The sequence below is a fragment of the Perca fluviatilis genome, chromosome 19 (assembly GCF_010015445.1).
Source record: "Perca fluviatilis chromosome 19, GENO_Pfluv_1.0, whole genome shotgun sequence".
NCBI lineage: Eukaryota > Metazoa > Chordata > Actinopteri > Perciformes > Percidae > Perca > Perca fluviatilis.
Window position 1 is genome coordinate 34,691,156 of NC_053130.1, and position 21,502 is coordinate 34,712,657.

Sequence of the window (21,502 nt, forward strand, 5' to 3'; positions counted from 1 at the left end):
CCAAAGCCTTATGAGAGGTCATTTATTGGTACCATTTGGACCTTCGACGAGAATTTATTATAGGGTTTATTTATATTTGCTTTGCTTCCAAAACATTGCTACCTTCACATCTGAGCACATTGCGTTCCTTTCCACCAACATTGTCCTTCTTGAAGCCATGTTAGGGGGGCGTTTTCACTGAATTTTTCCCCTTTGCAGCATCAGTAGCACAGAGCCTGCCTCCAACCAGACTACGCCGTTCCTGCCTGCTCTGTGGGGTTTTTCTAAGGTCGGGAAGCTAGATTACGCGCAAGGACAGCACATACACAGGACCAAAACAAAGCGCGCTGTCGTTCACCGCGGGGAACCGTCTGTCTGCCGTGCAGGAGCATCTCTGACTGAAAGAGGACAAAACAGGTAGAACTTGTACGGTTTTTCATTTCCCATGCCCAGGCGCATATCCGGACTGACGGAGACGCTTTCCATGTCTGATGTGATTACACTGTATGCTGAGGATTAGAGGCTACATGAAAAAAGAAGGGGGCGGGCGGGGGCATGTTAAAAGAAATAGGTCGTTGTGGTTAATGTCTCTATTGTAGAATAACACGCGAAAGTGTCTCGCGGAATGTGTGTAGGCTTCTGAATATTTGTGTTTAGCCAAACGAAGCCGACCTGACATGATGTTAGCTAACATTAACCCTTAGCTCTATGTTTTATTTCCCCCGGCTGAATAGGTGCCGATAAATAATCCACCTCTCCGTTTAGTCGCCGTGTCAGGCTTTTTTTCTACGATTTAAATAACCGAAAAGTCAACCTTAACGTCTGCGCAGCTACGTCGAAGGGGTGTTCACTGTAACGTTAGGTTCGGTAGGCTACTGTAACGTTAGCCTATATGGCCCCGGTCACATTCCCGTCTTTTTCCATTGGGCTCGTGCGCCGAACACCACACGCACACATGATATCCCTCCACCTTTAACGGCAGCAGTGAGCTGCATTAATGCATACGTGTAAATGATGTGTGTGTGTTCCGGCGGCGCTGCTGCAGGCCGCAGCCTATCACACCGCTCAGTGCTGGAACTTGTTTACATGGAAACCTCGGGGGGTGAACGGTAACCTTTCCTCCCTAACATGGACGGTCAACATACGGCTTGTAAAAAAAAAACTAAAACGACTGGCCTTATGGCACCCGAGATAGTGGACGTGACGTATCTTGTTTTTCCTCCTAGTACAGCACTACTTAATGGCCCTATTACAGATTAGCCTCTGCCTTTTCAATCAGTTGTGTTAGCATACAGTGTTGGAGGATGCCTGCACTATAACGTTACCGTGGGCTGATACTTGACTGACTTATTCACTCTGCATATTTCGAATTGATTTATCTAGGATTGGATTTGGTAAATAAAGGTTGAACAACTACAGTAAAAAACATGGTAAAAAAAATCTATGAAGTGTCTTCCCATCATCTATGTGTTTGTTACACATTTAATTCAACCCTCATAAATCATTTGTAAAGGGTATGTGTGTAGCCTATGCTTCAGTGCAATTTCATTATTATCCAATTATTGCTTAATTGTCCAAGCAGAAGGGTTTATGGAAAAGTAGTTAATTTCCTTAATTTTTGGCAAACTCTAGCACTTTCAATTCCACCGATGTATAGCACTCTGGTTTCATTCCCTAAAACCTATCTCTATTATAAAAGAGTCAGTTCACTTTAATTATAAAAAGGTGGCTGGAAAATGTGCTAAATGATCTATGTTTTGGTTTTATTTGCAGTTTTCAGTCTTAGAAACAAACACCCCTTAATATAACGCAGTCCAGTACAACACCACCACTAACTATGACCTCACTGCTAAACATATTGTTGAATGAACACCTGTATGAAAGTGTAAAAACAACCTGAACATTATAGTAATATTAAAAGTAAACTTTTTGGCAGAACAGTTGTATTGGATTGTACTAGATTGTACAGGTTTACCTAATAAAGTGACCACTAGGTGTAAACTGTATAAATCTGTAATTTACCACAGCTGTAAAATGCTGGAAAAGCTTGAACATGCAGATTAAAAATGTTTCAAAAGTGCTTGGATTTGACTTTGTAAAATGTGTAGGTAGCCTGAGTCTAGCTACTTTCGAACACAGAAATAAAAAAAATAAAAAACTGTGTCCAGCGTGTTCTGTGGATTATCCAAAGATGACAGGGACACTGTGTCTGGAAAGAGATCTTCCTGATATATCTTTTAAATAAAAAAGGTTAATGCTGTGACCACTACAAACAAATTTCCTTTCACCTCCATTGTATTTACTACTTAAGGACCACAATGGAAACAAGCCTTTGGGCTTTATTGTGTTTTTATCCTTTTGAACACCGCTTGTTGATTGTTGTTCAATAAAGTTTTCATTCATTCATTCATTCATATTAAGGTGAAGGGCGGCATAAATCTCAGACACAGATATGTCAAAACCTGGACAGATAAAATCAGAACTATCTATGTACAACATATATATTAGGGGTGGGAATCACCAGAGGCCTCACGATACCATATCATCAGGATACTTGTGTCACGATACGATATTATTGCAATTTTAAACATATTGCAATATTCTGCGATATATTGCAATTGATTGAAATTATTGAAATTTTTCCCAATTTTAAATTATGTCCCCAAAAGGAAACTTTGTTAACATCTGTTTTATCTAAAAAGATACATTTCTCTGTTTGTTCATCTTACTTCAATTGTATTGCTGCAAAATGGGATTGTCAAGCAGACAAACTGGCTAACACACATGTAATAAAAGATCGATACTTGGCGTCTCTGTATCGATACAGTATTGCCACGGAAAATATCGCGATACTATGCTGTATTGATTTTTATATTTATAAATATAATAATAAAATAAAATTTATATTTTATATTATATATATTATTATATTGCTTTGGATCTTTAATGATTCTCTGAGCCTTTTTCTTGCAGCGCCTGGTGTAGATATCCTTTTTACGCAGGGTAGGGCACCGCCTATCTATATCGATGACGATTAATTTACTGGATTGTGTTGGTGCCGCCGGAGGTTCCGGCGGATGTCCCTCATTTTCGGCCGGATGTGCGTCCCCTTCCTCTTTCTCTGTGTTGGCGTTCTAACCTCCGGTGGATTTGTGAGGACTATGGTTAACTGCTCCTCAGATCTCTGCAGGGTAAATCCAGACAGCTAGCTAGACTATCTGTCCAATCTGAGTTTTCTGTTGCACGACTAAAACTACTTTGGAACGTACACATGTTCCACCAAAACAAGTTCCTTCCTGAGACTGTTTTGCAGAGGTAACGTTGCTCCGACCGGCGCTTAACCCCGCCCAAGACGATTGTGATTGGTTTAAAGAAATGCCAATAAACCAGAGCCCGTTTTTCTGCCATCCCCGAATGCTGTATGGACTAGCCAGACCCTCCTCTGCAGCGCTGTGAAGGAGGGTCTGGCAATGCGAGACTAGGCAGTAATGAATGTAATAATGTATGTTACCACTCTTTCACACACTGTATGTGTGTGTTATTATTATGGTATTGACTTGCTGTGGCTGTACTCTGTCCAGAGCACGATGTCAGCCAGAGGAGGAAAGAAGAAGGCCACCAAGCTGTCCCGTTCAGCCAGGGCAGGCGTCATCTTTCCTGTGGGAAGGATGATGAGGTACCTGCGCACCGGCACGCACAAATACCGCATCGGCATGGGGGCGCCTGTCTACATGGCAGCAGTTATTGAGTACCTGGCAGGTAGGGGGGCCACAATAAGTCAAGTCTGGAACAGCATACTCTACTGCTGTAAACATATCCACACATTTTCACTGTTATGTACTGTTGCATGTGTAATGTATGTGTAATGTAAATATTCTTTGGATGCAAAAACAAATCATGTAACGCTAGGGTAACGCTACCTCTAATGCTTCCACAGCACTTTATAAAGTTTGTTTTTAATTCTGTGGTGTTGTAGTTCTTTCTCTCACTAGTCCAATTATAAATTGCTGTATTACGACTACAAATGAGACCAAAATGCAACTTATTTTGCAGCCAATCTAGACACCAGTCCTATAATAGCAATGAGGAAATTGGGGAATTGTTTAAGACGATGTTTCCGGACTCTGATTTCTGACTTTGTTGTGATAAAGGTCTTACATTTCATCCGTAATGGTCTTAAAAAGGTCTTAAAAAGTCTTCAATTTGACTGGGTGAAACCTGCAGAAACCCTGTGTATGAGACATGTAATAATACAGTCAAACATATTTTACTTTTTTGATTAAATAAAAGCACGTCTACACAACTATACGTGTCTGGCCCTTGATGTGATTCTCATTTTCCAGTGTGGCCCTTAGGGAAGTTGAGTTTGACACCCCTGGACTATCTGCAAAGTATTATGATAAAAAAAAAACTATAGCAATTATAACACAAACATAGTTTATTATAGCATGGGTCTATATTTTTGGAAATAGGAATGGGACTAAATGTCCTGGGCCATAAAGCCAGTAAAACAAAGAAAGAAAGAAGAAGATGTTTACTTTATGTTTATTTGCTATGTCTATGTCCACATTACTGAGTTTGGTCTAAACTTCTTAAACGTTACATTGGTGTTCCAGATGGGCTGGGAGTCACACAGTGGAAAGTAAACACGTTGAAATACCTGAACACACACTGTATGTTTGATGGCTTTCACTGTGTTTTCTCTTCTTGAAGCTGAGATCTTGGAGTTAGCAGGAAACGCAGCGCGGGACAACAAGAAAGGCAGAATAACTCCCAGACACATCAAGCTGGCTGTGGCCAACGACGAGGAGCTCAACCAGGTAACAGGGACTATAAGTGGCTGACTAATATTAGGTTATACTCTTCTTGAGGTCAGAGACTGTTTGGAATGTTTTCACTTCTCGAATCAGAATCAAAATTCTCAGTCCCCTTAGGGAAATTGTTTAGTCGCAGTTGCTCACTGTCAAATTCAAGGTACAAATAAAAAGTAAGAAAAGTGTATAAAAGTAACATAAAGCAACATTGCTACAGTAAGAAATAAAAACGTTAAGTAGAAGTAAAGTGAGATTAGGTTAAAGAGTAAGAGTAGGTTCAAAAGATAATGTTCCTAAAACAATGGATTGTACATATGCTATAGAGCTCAACAGTGACCGCCCGCTTTTTTAACAGCTCTGGTTCCGGAAGGGTTTTTTCCCCATTCAATTGTTCTGTTGACGTTTCACAAATTGCTTGGATAAAGAGTTTTAAGCCTGGAAGCAAATCAACCAGCTACGAGAGGAATCATGACAATAACACATTTGATTCGGCGCAAAAAAAAACATTTTGAAAACAACAAAAAAAGGCTAAAGGTACAGACTGTGTACAGAGCCTATCAGAAACTTCAGTGGTAGAAGCTCGCTCTAGACGTTCACGGTTACGCGGCTACAGTAAACATTTCCATAGTAACAGCGAGTTGGACCAATCGGAGAAGTCGCTGTTACAGATATGATTGTGGGTGGTGTAGTATTTCTCCATAAGATCACCAATAAAACGTGTTTTTCCTAAAACCAGGTTGATATTATACAGACTTCTAGCTTCTACAGGAGCAGGAACTTTAGTTTGACATCCTTGTAGTCTGTCTTGGATGGTTTAGACATTATGGCTGATAATTAAATTCCTTATGGAGAAAATCAACGGGATGTTTACTTCCGGAACCACACTGTTGAGCTCTATTGTATTGCAGTGTGATCATAAATAAAGTACAAACATAACGTAACGTTTCCCACATTTTCCCCACGTTTTCCCACGCTTTATAAAGTTTGCTTTTAATTCTGTGGTGTTGTAGTTCTTTCTGTCGCTAGTCCAATTATAAATTGCTGTATTACGACTACAAATGAGACCAACATGCAACTTATTTCGCAGCCAATCTAGACACCAGTCCTATAATAGCATTGAGGAAATTGGGGAATAGTTTCAGACGATGTTTCCGGACTCTGATTTCTTTGTTTTTGATGTTGTGATAAAGGTCTTACATTTCATCCATAATGGTCGTAAAAAGGTCGTAAAGAGAATATATATATAATTCATAAAGAAATTTTATTAAGAAATGTGATTGCTGTGTGGCCGGTTAGCTTAGTTGGTATAGCGGGCGCACATAAGCAGAGGTTTATTCCTCGATGCAGAAGGTCCAGGTTTTGAGTCCGAACTGTGACGGTTTTCCTACATGTCTTCCCCCTCTCTCTCCCCTTTCATATCTCAGCTTTCCTATCCAATAAAAGCAGAAATGCCCTGAAATTAATTGCCTATGGAACAAAGAGGACTTGGGTCTGTTTTTTGTAAACAGGAGGAGCATTAGTATTCTCAAGAAGGCAACGGTTTAAATGAAGAGGCAAATGGGTGCCCCTGATCTCATACAATGCTGTTTGCCTTTTTTAGGTTTTTTTATATTACATACTTGGAAATGAAATGCCTTACAGTTTACTGGAAGTAGATATGTCAGGATATTTTTTGACAATATGTAAAAAATGCATGAGACATTAACAACTTTCAAATAAATGCAATGGTGCAGCAATAGGAAATAATGTTTGGGATTGAATAGTTGTAATCATGTAATTTTATATATGTATAAAGGTACTGTCCTCTCAGGATAATGTGAGTTAAAGTCTTCTCCCTGGAGTGCGAGGCATATGGTTTCAGATGACAGCAGATGGTGTGTGTGTAGCAGCTAATATTTCAGCAGTGTGTGTCCCAACACTGTGGGTAACCTCAGCTGGGACCAACCACAGTCATTTCACATCTGTTTGCACAAGACTAGTCACCATTTCTTAAGAGAACAAAGACAGAAGAAATAAGGAGTGTTATTGTATGTGGTGGCACAGTACACAGTCAAACGGTGTTACGGAAATGTTTTCTCCATCAGCTTCTTCGGGGGGTGACCATATCTAACGGAGGGGTTCTGCCTCGGATCCATCCAGAGCTGCTCTCCAAGAAGAGGGGAGGCCGGGTGAAAGCAGAAAGCCAGGCGTCCATCCCCGAGAAGCAGGAAGAACGCTCAAAGAGCAAGAAACCCGTCAGACCCTTGAAAAAGGTTAAAGGCAAACGAGGCCGCAAGCCAAAGGTCAGTCAACAAATTAAATGCGTTTTCAAATTCTTGAACACCGTCTAAAACCACATCACGGGGCGTCCTGGTAGCTCACCTGGTAGAGTGTTCGCCCCACATACCAAAGCTCGGTTCAGATTCCGACCTGCGGCCCTTTGCTGCATGTCTTTCCCCTCTTTCTCTCCCTTTTCCTGTCTACAACTGTCCTATCAATTAAAGGCCAAATTGCCCCAAAAATAATCTTTAAACCACATCACAAACAGCAGAATTAGGCGGCTGCATCTGATTATTCATTTAACTTTTCAAAACAGACAATTAAACTGAGTGACTTGGCAGTTGAATGGTTACCTCATATAATAGACCCCCATTCTCTCCTACTCTCTCTTCGCTGTCAACTGTCCAATAAAAGCAAAAAACAACAATCCAACAATCTTGCCCACCTTATGCAGTGATTGGACAATGCAACAAGTCAATTATTATCAATCGCAGGAAAACAATGATTCAAAAATGATACTTTTTTTAGTAATAAATTGTATTATTCTTTTTAAAGCGTGACAAAATCATCTTGAGTCACGGTTCACTTAGTAGCCGTTTCTGGAGCTTTCAACCACTTCTCATGGTAGGGCTATAGTAAAGATCACTAGAGTCAAGTCCAACACAAGTCACAGTCCGAGCAGCTCCCAGATCCAGTTGAGTTAAGGAGTTGAACTCTGTCAAATACATTTGCTTCAGGAAACCACAAGATATGGTTGAAAGCTCCAGATAGAGCCAATAAGTGGACCTTGAGTTAAGATTATTTTGTCAAGCAACTGTGTCCACAGTCAAAAAGGAACTTTGACCCTTTATTTCATTAAACTAAATATGCCACAGTGCTCAATGCATCTGTATTAAATCAAGAACTTTGCCAAAATAAAATGAGCTAGAAATGTAAGACTCCAGAAATGTGGAAATAAGTACAGACAGAATATACAGAATAAACAAACAACAAACAAGAATTTGGAGGCTACCTGTTGAGCCTTGACACTTCTTGACACCCAGTGTCAACAAGTTTGATACTAAGCTCGCTTATTATTTGTTTAAGCTGTACACTCTCTTATAATTTAATGATGGTTTAAATGTGTCTTTTTTTCCAATCTGACAAAGAGCACAGACAACGAGTCTGTACCAAACTCCACAGTAGAAGACGGCCCGGGAGATGGATTCACCATCCTGTCAGCAAAGAGCCTGTTCCTTGGACAAAAGGTAATATTTGTGTATGAGAGTCTCTGAGGGCCAGCTCTGCTATTTTGAACTGGAGCTGCTGATAGCTAATGACCAGTTAGAACCAGTGTAAATATGTAATCATAAAGCCCAGTTCAGACCAAAGATTTGCGACAAGATGAGTTGAAACTTCTTAAAGTACTTGTAACGCGCCGGTCTGCAGCGTTCTGAAAGCTGCCAGTTCACACCAATGAGACGAGCCGAGACTGTCTATCATCTCTATAGCAACCACTCTTTGTACTTCCGTCCTAACTTCCGACTTCCAGGCTTTTTTGTAGCTGGATATATGATTTGTTGCGTGTAAATGTGAATGTGGATTATGTAAGTGATGGTGAGATGCTTGCTACAGTTGCATTTCTAGTGAGGAATCAGTGAAAACGTTTGATTTCTCTGATTCACGACTTTGCTCTATGCGCTCCCTCTCTAGCTCGCTCGACCACATACCGTGCTCAATGGCGCTCGTTGAGTCTAAAACTGCCATTTTCACCAGCTGACAGTTTGTAACATATAAGTAAAATGGATTATGGATCATTTTATTTCTATAGTTTGCAGCTGACTTTACCAGTTGACTTCTCTATTGGCTGTTGAAACAGGAGACGTCTCTTACCTTGTAAAACCAGCCTCTGGAGACTCGACCAGCTGAGTCACAGCGACGCATTCGTCTGGCACCTGCAAGACCCTGCAATGTTCTTCAACGGTTTTGTCTCGTCGTGAATCTTTGGTCTGAACTGGGCTGAAGAGCGACAACAATGTTTGCTCACTGGGATGAAAGGCCAACCAACATATCAGTCTAGTTTTCGACATTTACCATATTAAAGGCTAGGACAGACAAGTACAGCAGCTGGTTTCTCACACTGTGTTGATGACTTTGTGAATCCACAGCTTTCACTAACAGAGAGTGAAATCAACAAAATTGGAACAATCAAAGTGGAGGGAATAATTAACCCAACAAATGCAGAGATGGACCTTAAAGACGGAGTGGGTGAGGAGGAAATGTGCATGTGTACTTTCTTTTTCTTATTAACACGTTTTCAGACTTGCCCCTACCCATCCTGTCTTGTGTTCACCTGCTGCTGTGCCGTTTTTCAGGAAATGCCTTGGAGAAAGCTGGAGGCCGAGACTTCCTGGAGGGAGTCAAGGAGCTGCGGAAAGCACAGGGGCCTTTGGAGGTGGCATCAGGTACACACTGTCCAGGGGCCCGTTTCAGGAAGGAGGTTTAACAAACTCTCAGTCTAACACTGATCTCTGAGTTGATTTACCCTGAGATGGAAACTCAGAGTTTTAGGTTCCAGAACAGCTAATTTGAGTTCAATCAACTCAGAGTAGGTTGACTCAGAGTTAAGCGCGTGCACCACCACATTAAAAAGGCAGCATGAATGGAGCCATGATACTACGATTCACCATGGAAACAGCCACATACAAACTGGTCGGAAATACTCCTGCGCACATACAGCGAGTTTGAACATGTATTTAGTTATAAAAGCAACACAGCGGCTGCTGCAAAAGAGAGAATTTGTGTGGGAGAAAATTGCTGCAAGAGTAAATGTTTAAGTTCCAATATAGTGTATTAATATCATATTTAATCATAAGTATAATATTAGGCTACTGGTGAAATGGTATTGAACCTATAATCTATTTCATTTAGGTGCAATCTTGTGGGTGAAAAAGTACTGGGTTCTGAGGCTGCAGCACCATGTCATTAACAGAATTATAATTCATAATCATAAGGGTTTACATTATTCACCTGCAATACTGTGGAACTCCTTTTTAATGGCTCGTACTGGTTTGTGTCCAGGGCACACTACAAAAACATTTAAAAAACATTTCAGAGCGAGCCAAGCCGAGCCGAGTAGAGCTGGTACTAGCAGTGGGTAAATGCCAAAAATGATGATCCAATAATGCTCTAATTTACATTTCTACACATTAAAACGACTGTTTGTCTAGTTATTTACCTTTTTCAGTAATTTAAGCATTATCTGGTGATGACGCTAGAGCGGGGCGGTAGGGGTTACCATGGTTACGTGTCTTCAACAGCAAGGGCGCTCTCAGGACGTGACATGGAAAATTACAGCTGAGTGCGTCTGAAAAGATACACACTACTGTTTATTAACCTTAGTCTTGGGACACAATCTTCCTACATGGAAAACTGTATCAGCTGTGCTATTGTAGGTAGTTTTTTAATGGAGAGCTATATACAACTATAGTTGTTTCACGTCTCCAGGTCTAAACTAAACTGGTCTTCCACTACGATTGAAGGCAGAGACAGGTGCTCGCCCATCCCTGTGCTTTTGTCCACAGGTGATCCGGTGACAGTAGTTCCCTATCTTTCTGCTACCTTGAATGAGCAATAGGTTTCACACAAATTGAAGGAATTAGCAAGATTACATTTCATTGTAATTGTACATTATATGATTACATGTGGCAAATGAAATTAATTGATTGATTGATTATGTGATTAATGTTTGGTAGAAGGGTTAACTTACGTTTTTGTGTGTGTAATTGACTGATGGGGACAACAATCTTAGACATTGGTCCAGCATTAGGCGAGAACGCTGTAACCGGCAGCCACAGACCAGGCTGCTATGTAACCTTATGGGGCAAATGTGCATCGTCAATTTGGTCCACTAAAATGTGTTTTTTTTGCCACTGAAAGGCTCAGATTATTATTATAAGTGTCTGACAACATTATGGAAAGGATCCCTACAGAGATAGACCTTCTTCAAAAGAGTAAAATGCTCTTTGTTTCACCAGAAACAGCTCTGAGGTCGCTAGCACTAAGCCCCCCAGACTCCATTTAAAAAAAACAATACTTTTAGCGTGTATAGAACCAACATATTTTCACATGTAAATCTGTAAACTATGTGTTTATTTCAACCAAAACTAGAGTTGTGATTGTTGGAAAACTGGAAAGATGACCCTAAACAGCTTTTCATAGTTTTTTTGTTTTTGTTGACTTTAAAAGAAGTGTGTTTTACGATTATAAAATTACTGTTTATTTACATGGAGTCTGGTGGGCGAACGCAATTTTGCCGATGTTTTTATGTCTTGAAAAAGGATCTTACTCTTTAACAGAAAGGTCGACCTCTGTAGGGATCCTTACCATAATGTTGTCAGACACTTAGAATATTAATCTGAGCCTGTCAGTGGCAAAACAGAATTTTTCTGGATGTAAATTGAAGGTGTGCAATTGCTCCATGGCAAATTCTTGAAAAAAAAGTTTGTTTCGCTGCTGCCGATTAATTAATCAATTAATACTGGGCAAATGTAAAAGATTGTTGTTCCTATCAGTCACTTAGACACAAAAACATAGGAAAATCCAAGTTCCAGGTTGAAAAAAAACAAAGTTACCCTTTAAGTGAGTAAAATGAATGAATTAAACAGGGCATACCATGGTCCCTCTCCCTTGAGACCCAATGCATGCTTCCAAGGAGGGCTGGGCAATACATAACATCGTGATATGAGACTAGATATTGTTTTACATTTTGGATATGTCAAGCTCTGGACGGGGTAGGACACAAAAGCAGAACACAGGGCGAGATCAATAATACTACAGTTTATAAAAAAAAAAAAAATGAATAATGTAGATGGTGTTCCGTCGTGGAGGTTATGGGAATGAGTATGGGTAGGTTGTGGCTCAGCAGAAGTACAAAACGGCAGGCGAGAATAGTAGGGAACAGGCTGGGGGATCCAGAGACACGGAGAGCAAGGCAGTGGTCGGCACGGGGAGTCCAAACAGACGATCCAGTTGAGGAGGGGAAAAAAGGCAGTGGCCGGCGGTGGAGGGAGTACGGCGTCTAGGAGGTAGAACACAAAAAAACACGATGAGAAAAGAAAAGGCAAAACTACAGGAAACTCAGGACAATAACTAGAACTGGAGATAGCTAAATAATGCACAGGAACGCAAGTGGCTGAAACAATTATCTGGTGGGGACTGAAAGCAGACCTCTCCCTAATGTAGGGAGAGTGGCAATCAGCCCCAGGTGCGTGGACTGGAGCAGGTGTAGTTGATCGTAGTGATTGCAGCAGCCTTGGTGCCGTGGTGCCTTCAGTGGTAGTGGGAATTCAGGAAACTGAGGAACAAAAAGAGACGGACGGAGACAAACAACACAGACACAAAAAGGGGCAGAGGCAAGGGAGACACACAAAAGGGAAGGGGAGACAGCTCAGGAAGGTGGGGCCCTGACAGGATATCGTACCATCAACAAGTGTTGGTTTTAAAGTGGTCATTTTCGGAACTTACCAGACTGTTCTAGCTGTTTTGATTATTTGCCTTTACCCACTAAGTCATTATATCTACATTGTTGATTATTATTTATATCAAATTTCATTGTGAAAATATTTTGTGAAAATACCAATTGTCAACTTCAATATTTTCGCAATATCGACATCGATGTATTTGGTCAAATATATTGTAATATCAGATTTTCTCCATATTGCCCAGCCTTACTTCCATTGGTTAAACTGAGTGTTTGTTTGTGTTCCCCCTGCAGTGGCAGTGAGCCAGGCCAGTGGGATGGCAGCCCGCTTCATCATCCACTGTAACGTCCCTCAGTGGGGGTCAGAGAAGTGCGAGGACCAGCTAGAGAAGACGGTGAAGAACTGCCTCTCCGCAGCCGAGGAGAAGAAGCTCAAGTCTGTGGCTTTCCCTTCACTCCCTGCTGGACGGTGAGCTCCACTCGGCTCACTTCAAACCCTCTGTGTGTCAGTCAGTAGTGCTGCTAATGCATTTCTCCACTCAGAGGTGACACGCAGGTCACTGGCACTTGTATACTCAGACCTGAAGTTGAAAATGAACGGCTGGTTCAGTCAGAGCCAATCACAAGAGTGTCTATGCACTTTCACAGGGAATTTGTTTGAATTTGGAGGTACAAAAAACAACCAAACAGCAACACAATAAACAAGGCATAAAACATCTTAGCAGCACATCTTTCATCATTTAAAATGTGGACAATGTCAACTTAACCCCTTGAGATTGTCTGAAAAAGTGATTTGTAAAAGTGTCACTGAGAAGACCCAGCGTGACACTAATCAAAACGGTGCATTCAAGAGCTGTGCAAATTATTAGCTTTAATTGCACAAGGAACAAAAGGAAATGTGTACTTGTTTGTTTTTGCTCTAGGGAGCCTATATCTCGGCCCAGAGGGAACAAGAGTGGGTGGTCAAAACCTGTCTGTCAAAGGTCTTTGGTAGAGACAGCTGCTGTATGCTTTGGAATGCCTGTGCATGTGTTTCTATCACTCAGCAGGGAAACAAAGACTTTTGTTAAATAATTAAAACTGCGAGCAGCAATGGACGGGCCCTCGCGCCTCGGCGCGCGTCGGGGTTACCGGCGGACTCCGCTCCTTGCGACCGTGCATTTGCGCGGCACTCAGACGCCGCAAATTGTCACCAATGAAAAACTCCCCGCCAAGTTCAACGATACCTCACACAAGACTCTACGTCATACGGTTCATTAGCTGTGAAAAGGGGCGTGGCTAATGCATAGGGGGCGGGTCCAACCATCACCAATTAAAAATGAAGCCTCTGCTGAGATGAATGATACCTCACACAAAACTCTACCTTAAATGGGTCAGCATTTATTAAAGGGGGCGTGGCTTCAACATAGGGGGCGGGCCAAACCATCACCAATGAAGAAGGAAGTCTCTGCTGAGTTCAGTGATACCTCACACAAGTGTTTACATCAATTGGGCCATTAGTGATAAAAGGGGGCGTGGCTTGAACATAAGGGGCGGGCCAAACCATCACCAATGAAGAAGGAAGTCTCTGCTGAGTTCAATGATACCTCACACAAGGGTATACGTTAAACGGTTCAAATGTTATGAAAGGGGGCGTGGCTTATGCATAGGGGGCGGGCCAAACCATCACCAATAAAGAAGGAACTCTCTGCTGAGTTCAATGACACCTCACAAAAGACTCTACCTTAAACGGTTCAGATGTTATGAAAGGGGGCGTGGCCTGAGTAAGTGGGCGTGGTCATATTATAGGGGCGGGCTCAGTATCACATGTAGACCACACATTCTGAGTTTCATGCAAATCGGATGATGTTTGTCATATAAGGCAGATTTCCTGTTGCCAACGGGGGGCGCTATGACCAAAAGTCAATTTTGGCCTGTAGGTGGCCTGGACCCTTGTCAATTGTGAGAAATTTCGGGCAGATACGACAACGTACACTCAAGTTACAACAACTTCTTTGTTCATCGCTAAACACTCAAAATGGCCGCACGCCCACGCACACCGGTCTGACTAAAAAGTTTTTCTTTTAATAACTTTTCATCGTTAAGGTGTTGGGATGGTACAGACCAAGTTTGAAGTCCATCGGATGAAATCTCTAGGAGGAGTTCGTTAAAGTATAGCACCTTGACTTTTAGGCCTACTTCCTGTTGCCACTAGGGGCTCTATGACTTTAAGTAAATATCGGCCTTTATTTGTCCTCAGGGTTGGACTCTTATGAATCCTGAAAAGTTTCGGGGTAATCATACAACGTGACACTCGAAGTTACACCCACTTCCTGTTTCGGCGGGCGAACGCGACAAAATGGCTGCCGCCCCGCCACGCACGCCTATGACGAAAAGTTTTCTTTTAACAACTTTTCATCTTTAATATCTTAAGATGGCACAGACCGAGTTTGAAGTTGATCGGATGAAATCTCTAGGAGGAGTTCGTTAAAGTACGACATGTGGAAATGGCCAAAATCGCACTAATTTCGAACTTTGAGATCAAAATGGCGGACTTCCTTTTGGGTTTAGGGTATGGCTCTAATGAAGGTTTTTGTACATCGTGACATGTTACATATGTGTACCAAGTTTCGTGAGTCTACGTTAAACGCACTGCAGGGGCTCAATTTTCTTAACTTTCTAGGGGGCGCTAGCGAGCCATTTTTGTGCGCCTATTCCCGAAACCCTTAAAATACGTAAATTTTCACCAGACTTGATGCGACCGCCAAATTTGGTGAGTTTTTGAATATATTAAGCCCCTCAAAAAGGCAATTCATTTGACGGGAAAATAATAATAGAAGAAAGAATAATTAAAGCTGCGAGCAGCTATGGACGGGCCCTCGCGCCTCTGTGTGCGTCGGGGTTACCGGCGGACGCCGCTCCTTGCGACCGTGCATTTGCGCGGCACTCAGACGCCACAAATTGTCACCAATGAAAAGGGAACTCCCCGCCGAGTTCAATGATACCTCACACAAGACTCTATGTCATACGGTTGATTAGCTATGAAAAGGGGCGTGGCTAATGCATAGGGGGCGGGTCAAACCATCACCAATGAAGAAGGAAGTCTCTGCTGAGTTCGATGATACCTCACACGAGACTCTACCTTAGATGGGTCAGCATTTATTAAAAAGGGCGTGGCTTCAACATAGGGGGCGGGCCAAACCATCACCAATGAATAAGGAAGTCTCTGCTGAGTTCATTGATACCTCACACAAGGGTCTATCTTAAATGGTTCTAATGTTATGAAAGGGGGCGTGGCCTGAGTAAGTGGGCGTGGTCATATTAGAAGAGGCGGCTCAGTATCACATGTAGACCACACCTTCTAAGTTTCGTAAATCGGATGATGTTTGTCATATAAGGCGCATTTCCTGTTGCCAGCGGGGGGCGCTATGACCAAAAGTCAATTTTGGCCTGTAGGTGTCCTCAGGCCTGGACCTTTGTGATTCGTGAGAAATTTCGGGCAGATACGACAACGTACACTCAAGTTACAACAACTTCTTTGTTCATCGCTAAACACTCAAAATGGCCGCCACGCCACGCCCACACCGTCTGACGAAAAGTTTTTCTTTTAATAACTTTTCATCGTTAAGGTGTTGGGATGGTACAGACCAAGTTTGAAGTCCATCGGATGAAATCTCTAGGAGGAGTTCGTTAAAGTATAGCACCTTGACTTTTAGGCCTACTTCCTGTTGCCACTAGGGGGCGCTATGACTTTAAGTAAATATCGGCCTTTATTTGTCCTCAGGGTTGGACTCTTATGAATCCTGAAAAGTTTCGAGGTAATCAGACAACGTACACTCGAGTTACACCCACTTCCTGTTTCGGCGGCGAAAAAGACTGAAAAAAGAAAGAAACAAACAAACAATAATTCCTTCAGTTTCAATAGGGCCTTCACCGCTGTCGGCGCTCGGGCCCTAATTAGGACCTAGTAACATTTCCATATCACAGTCAACATGCCAGGAATACATGCAGTCAGATTAATGTAAAGACCACAGCATCACAAGGTAAAACATGCAGAGGACTGTAATACATGAATCATCATCTCTTATGTACAAATAAAATAACATCAGTTGTTGAGGAGATTCTCCTCAGATCATGTCATTTCCCCTCACAGTGCAGGGAAAATCATATTTATCGTCATATTTTTGACGAATAAACGAAAATCCAGCTAAATCCAGCATGTGAGCAAATAACAAATAAGAGTCCTAACTTAAAGCTTTAGTATGTAACTTTTTTATAATATCGGACGTCCGTTATATTGTTGTTGTCACTTTAAGAAGTGGTAGTGAGCGATGGTCATTAAAGCTATAGTGTGTAGTTTGTGTCGCCCCCATGAGGAATTCTAAGTAATGACAACAAAACTGTCGGCGCGTCCACATGATACAAGCCTTCCGTGATCACCCATAACACCTTAGTGGATATTAATGTAATTTAGGTAAACAGTGATGTTTGCCTACATTTAACTGCAGTGCCATCAGTAGGGCTCCTCCTTTCTGCTGGGGTTAGGGGCGTGTGTTCAGACCAACACAGCGGGGGTGCAGCGTGACCCGGCAAAACCGATGACCCAGGCTCAACCTTTGTCGCACAACAATGTAACATCAACCGACAAGCGCCTATGGTGGCCAGTTACAGTTCACATTTCTGGTAGAAGCCATATTTCCAGTGTTGGCCTCATGGTCGTCACAACCAAAGATAAAATAATAATACCGCCTTGATAACTTTCCAAAATTTTAAAATCCTGCCTTAAACTCTATTCATACGGGATTTGTATCATGTGGGGACCTCCTGTGATTTAAACCCCCATCTGAGTTTTGCGTGGCGCATTTGCACGGGATACGCAAAGCCTGCTTTTACTTGAATTTCCGGACATATCTGTAGCCTGAGAGTTGGCTGCCCGGAGGCGTGCGAAGGACTCAGGTCGGGGTTTGGTATCTTTTTGGGCCGGTAGAGGTTACCAGACGTGCGTCCCCTATCCCTGCCGCGGGGGCACCCACACAGCATCCCCGTCGGCCCTCAGGCGAAGCTGCAGGGAGCGTGTCAACTCAGGACGGAGGTCTCCGGTGGGATAGTGGTCCAGACTAGGTTGGTCACGAAAGGCGGCGTCCACAGCCCCCCCGCAATTCCTTATCTGTCTTTGCGAGAGGGATAAAAAGGTGCACAGGAATTCGCCTAACAAATAATAGACGACCCCGCCAAACCACAGACATGTCGATTCGCACGGGACTAATATTATCACAGGACCTCGGTGTTTGCCGAAATATGGTAGGTCTTTGCGGGGGAAGTTTAACTTTACAAATTACAGGACTATGACAGGGCTATAGAGTATTCTAAACTGCTGTGCAGTGTTTGGGCTTTAAACCTATGGATCTGTCACTCACAGATTTGCTCTCTTTGTTTTTCTTCTATTTACTTTACTTTTGGTCTATGAAGTCTATTTGATTTCTTACACACTGCTGAAGAGCTGCTAAACAGATTTTCATTGTACACTGAGCACAATGACAATAAAGATCGATCGATAGATCGATAGATCGATCGATCTATCTATCTATCTATCTATCGATCTATCGATCGATCTATCTATCGATCTATCTATCTATCGATCTATCGATCTATCTAACTATCTATCTATCTATCTAAACTGCACTTCTTGGTATGTTACAGCACACCTGCCCCAACTCAGCCCTTCACATTATTTGAATGCACAGCTGTTTGTGGTCTGACGCTTGCTAACCCTACCAAACAGAATATTGGCTAATATGGAGATGGAATGGCAATTATCAGGCTACACTGTGTCACATAAACCTGTCTGATTTTACCGACTCAACAGTAGAGCTGGGTACCTAATTCAGTACTTTTTAGGCACCGACCAAATTGCCTCTAAAGTATGGAGTATCAAAAAATGCCTTGTCATTCAATACCTAAGGGATAAATATCATCAGTGAGCCAATCAGCATGCAGCATGCATCTATCAATATCTAGTCTATATCCACGACGTTACACTTCCAGGAATTACTCCGTTGCTGCTGGTAATTTCGCCGGATGGGTTAGATAATAAATAAAAAGATTTGTGACGTTTTAAAAAATTGGTATCGAGGGCGCCTTTATATACAGAGGTTTACTCCTTGACGCAGCGGCCACGGGTTCGACTCTGACCTGCGGTCCTTTGCTGCATGTCATCCCCCCCCCTCTCTCTCTCCCCTTTCAAGTCTAAGCTGTCCTATAGAAATAATGCCCAAAAAATTATCTTAAAAAAAAATTGGTATCGTTTAGGAATCAGTATCGAAGTCACAAAGTCAAGTTTACAATAAAGGATACCCCGCCCTACTGACCAGTGTCATCACTTGCACAGTGCCGACCGTTTCAGTATTTCGGTGACTGTATTTTTAACAGCAGTAGTGATCGGCATATACAGTTTTGTCCAATGACATTTTACAGCGTTGTGGTTGGTTGTGCTTTTCTACATGACTCTTCACTAGTCAGTAATGGTTATTTGACAAGCTGAATCTCTCTCACAGGAACGGATTCCCCAAACAAACGGCTGCCCAGCTCATCCTCAAGGCCATCTCCAACCATTTTGTGTCATCCACCAGCTCCTCTCTGAAAAACATTTACTTTGTTCTGTTTGACAGCGAGAGCATCGGAATATACCTTCAGGAAATGGCCAAGCTGGACGCCAAGTGAGGATTCTTGTTCTAGGGGATTGTTTTTCTAACTGTTGTTTGTTGCAGGTGGTGTAGATGGGTTATATGACAGTAGGGGGGTTTGATGTGGAATCTGTCTTGGTTAAAGAGGAAAAAAAATATGTGTGAGTGGAGTGCTGTTCACATTTATGTTCCACTGTCCCGTCAAGAGATTGCATTCTTTATAGATTAGATAATTTAAATTCGTACAGTTTGCCATTATGGTTCCTTGTTTCAATGATGTTTTTACATTCCATGTACAAATATAACAGTTTTCCTGGCCTCTGTAGTTTCTGATACAGTTAGTTTACTAAAAAACTGTGGTTCTCATTCTGCTTTAATAAAACTCAGATGTTTTACACCAGAGATCCACACTTAACATTTCTTTCTTGTCTCATTTTTAAGAATATTGTTTTGAAAAGGTTACCTTTTATGAAATAAGTATCTAGTGTTACAATACAGTAACAAATGCACATATACACTCTTAATTCTTCAGAATGTCAAGTAGACCTCATTGATTGGAGCAAGAGCATTGATAGCAGACATCAGTTGTAATTCTATTGTAACATGCACAAAACATCCGAAGGCCAAAGACCCTGACGCACCAAGGCCACTGTCGGCTGTCGGTCCAAGTTGGGCCCTAGTTTGTGCGGTGTGTCCCGCACCGTCGCCACGCGTCGGCCTTCTTGTGGCGACGGCCACGGTCGGCCGTCGGTTAAACAATCCATCTGATTGGCTGTTCAGCTTGAAAACGGTAGTGAGGAGAAAAAGCAAACGACTGTGAGAGCGCACACGGAAGGCTCTCCTCGTTTTTCATCTCGTCTGATCAATCCAACACAGTACACACACACACACACAGCTGTCAAAACTGGCCAAAAATGACGTGTGCATGTTCCATCTAAAAAAACAAACACAAAAACAGTTTTTAAATAATGGAAATGTAGCATGCAACATATACACAACCTTCTATTTCATCCTTACTGACCGCCAGAGGCAGTGTCTAACACTGAATATATTCCGTGTCGCGTTTGCGGGTCGAGTATTTATATCAACAAAGTCCCCTGGGACCTCGGGGTGACCCTGGCCAAGGTATTAAGTTCCGGTGTCACCCCAAGCTCATTCCTTTTTCATCTTCTCGCTAAGCAGGTCGTCTACCATCTGTGGTAGCATTAGCATTAGCTTTAGTTGGAATTGTTACAATGCTCGCCGCTTGTAGCCTTGCGATTTCGATCGGAGTTGCGGATTTTTTCACCCTCCAAAGGCCGCGGCTGAGCTGTCCCTCTTCAGGGAAGGGGACGGACGTATTCGCCATTCGGCTTCAGGCGAAGCCTCGGACTGGCGGACGCTCCCCACCCACTCACAACTTCTACACTCGGTAAGATTGTTTCGTTTGTGTTGACATTGTGTCAGTGAAGGCAGTGTGCTCGCTTCCCTCTCCTAGTGCTGGCATACCGGGCATTTTCCCGGTGGGTCGACGCACTTTTGGGCCGAATCGCCGATATCATTTATAGGCCTTTTTTTCATAAAGAACTGACAGCGGCCCATTGGTTAATTTTCTTTATTGGTACTGGCCTGACCCAATCAAATCCAGGAAGGGTTACGTTACCTTGTGTAAGCATGGACGCCTGGCCAATAAATGCTTTTGAAGGGCGGGTCTTGGCGTGGCCATAGTGGGATTCGTAATATCGCCGCCGGGCCTGAGACACGAGCTGTAAAATAGTTATGCTGGAAGTTTAGCATCCACGTTAAAATGGACAAACGACCACTAAAGTGCAAGGGAGGTGCAGAGAAATTACAGGAGAAAAAGATTAAGAATCTACAGGCGGATTCCTCAAAATGTGCCAACATTTCGGACATGTTTGGGGCTGTAGAAGCTGCTTCAACATCAGCATTACCTCAAGTAGAGGAAGGAGGAGAGAAGAAGCAAGGGGGTGAGCTTCACTTCAGAACTCGAACCTCCGATGGCGCCATTTTGTTGCTACAAAGGTATCACCTCCTGTTAGCATTCCACTGACCGCCATTTTTTTTTTACGTCACTTGACTGCGAATAACTTTACATCTGAAGCGTTTAAAGACTCTATTTGTCCATTGTTTAGTTGTAAAGAAACACGACAACGTATAAAAGGCTGCATTACCTTGTACCTCACGTTATGGCTCCGTAGCAGACGACTTTATATAACAATAGGCTAACGATTCTGTTATAACCACCGGACTTACTGTCACACAGTAGAGGAATTACGACTGCTAGTACAGGAGAAGCTTGCAGGCAGTTTGGACTTACATTAGCTGTT

General features: G+C 42.5%; 1 protein-coding gene across 1 annotated transcript; it reads left to right on the forward strand.

Moving 5' to 3' along the window:
• The first annotated feature begins 236 nt into the window (after nt 1–236).
• LOC120548189 (core histone macro-H2A.2) lies at nt 237–19,590 on the forward strand. Its single transcript, XM_039784270.1, has 9 exons — nt 237–396; nt 3,561–3,738; nt 4,693–4,799; nt 6,878–7,075; nt 8,201–8,299; nt 9,200–9,299; nt 9,407–9,496; nt 12,808–12,982; nt 19,047–19,590. Exons 2-9 carry the CDS (start codon nt 3,567–3,569, stop codon nt 19,210–19,212), a joined length of 1,107 nt encoding a protein of 368 aa, XP_039640204.1. The 5' UTR covers nt 237–396; nt 3,561–3,566; the 3' UTR covers nt 19,213–19,590.
• Nucleotides 19,591–21,502: the final 1,912 nt, after the last annotated feature.

Excerpts from the sequence above, each read along its gene's own strand:
- LOC120548189 (XM_039784270.1), top strand. The coding sequence starts at position 3,567 with ATGTCAGCCAGAGGAGGAAAGAAGAAGGCCACCAAGCTGTCCCGTTCA. Across the intron at positions 9,300-9,406 it reads GGACCTTAAAGACGGAGTGG|GAAATGCCTTGGAGAAAGCT; the intron begins GTGAGGAGGAAA and ends GCCGTTTTTCAG. Across the intron at positions 12,983-19,046 it reads CCTTCACTCCCTGCTGGACG|GAACGGATTCCCCAAACAAA; the intron begins GTGAGCTCCACT and ends TCTCTCTCACAG.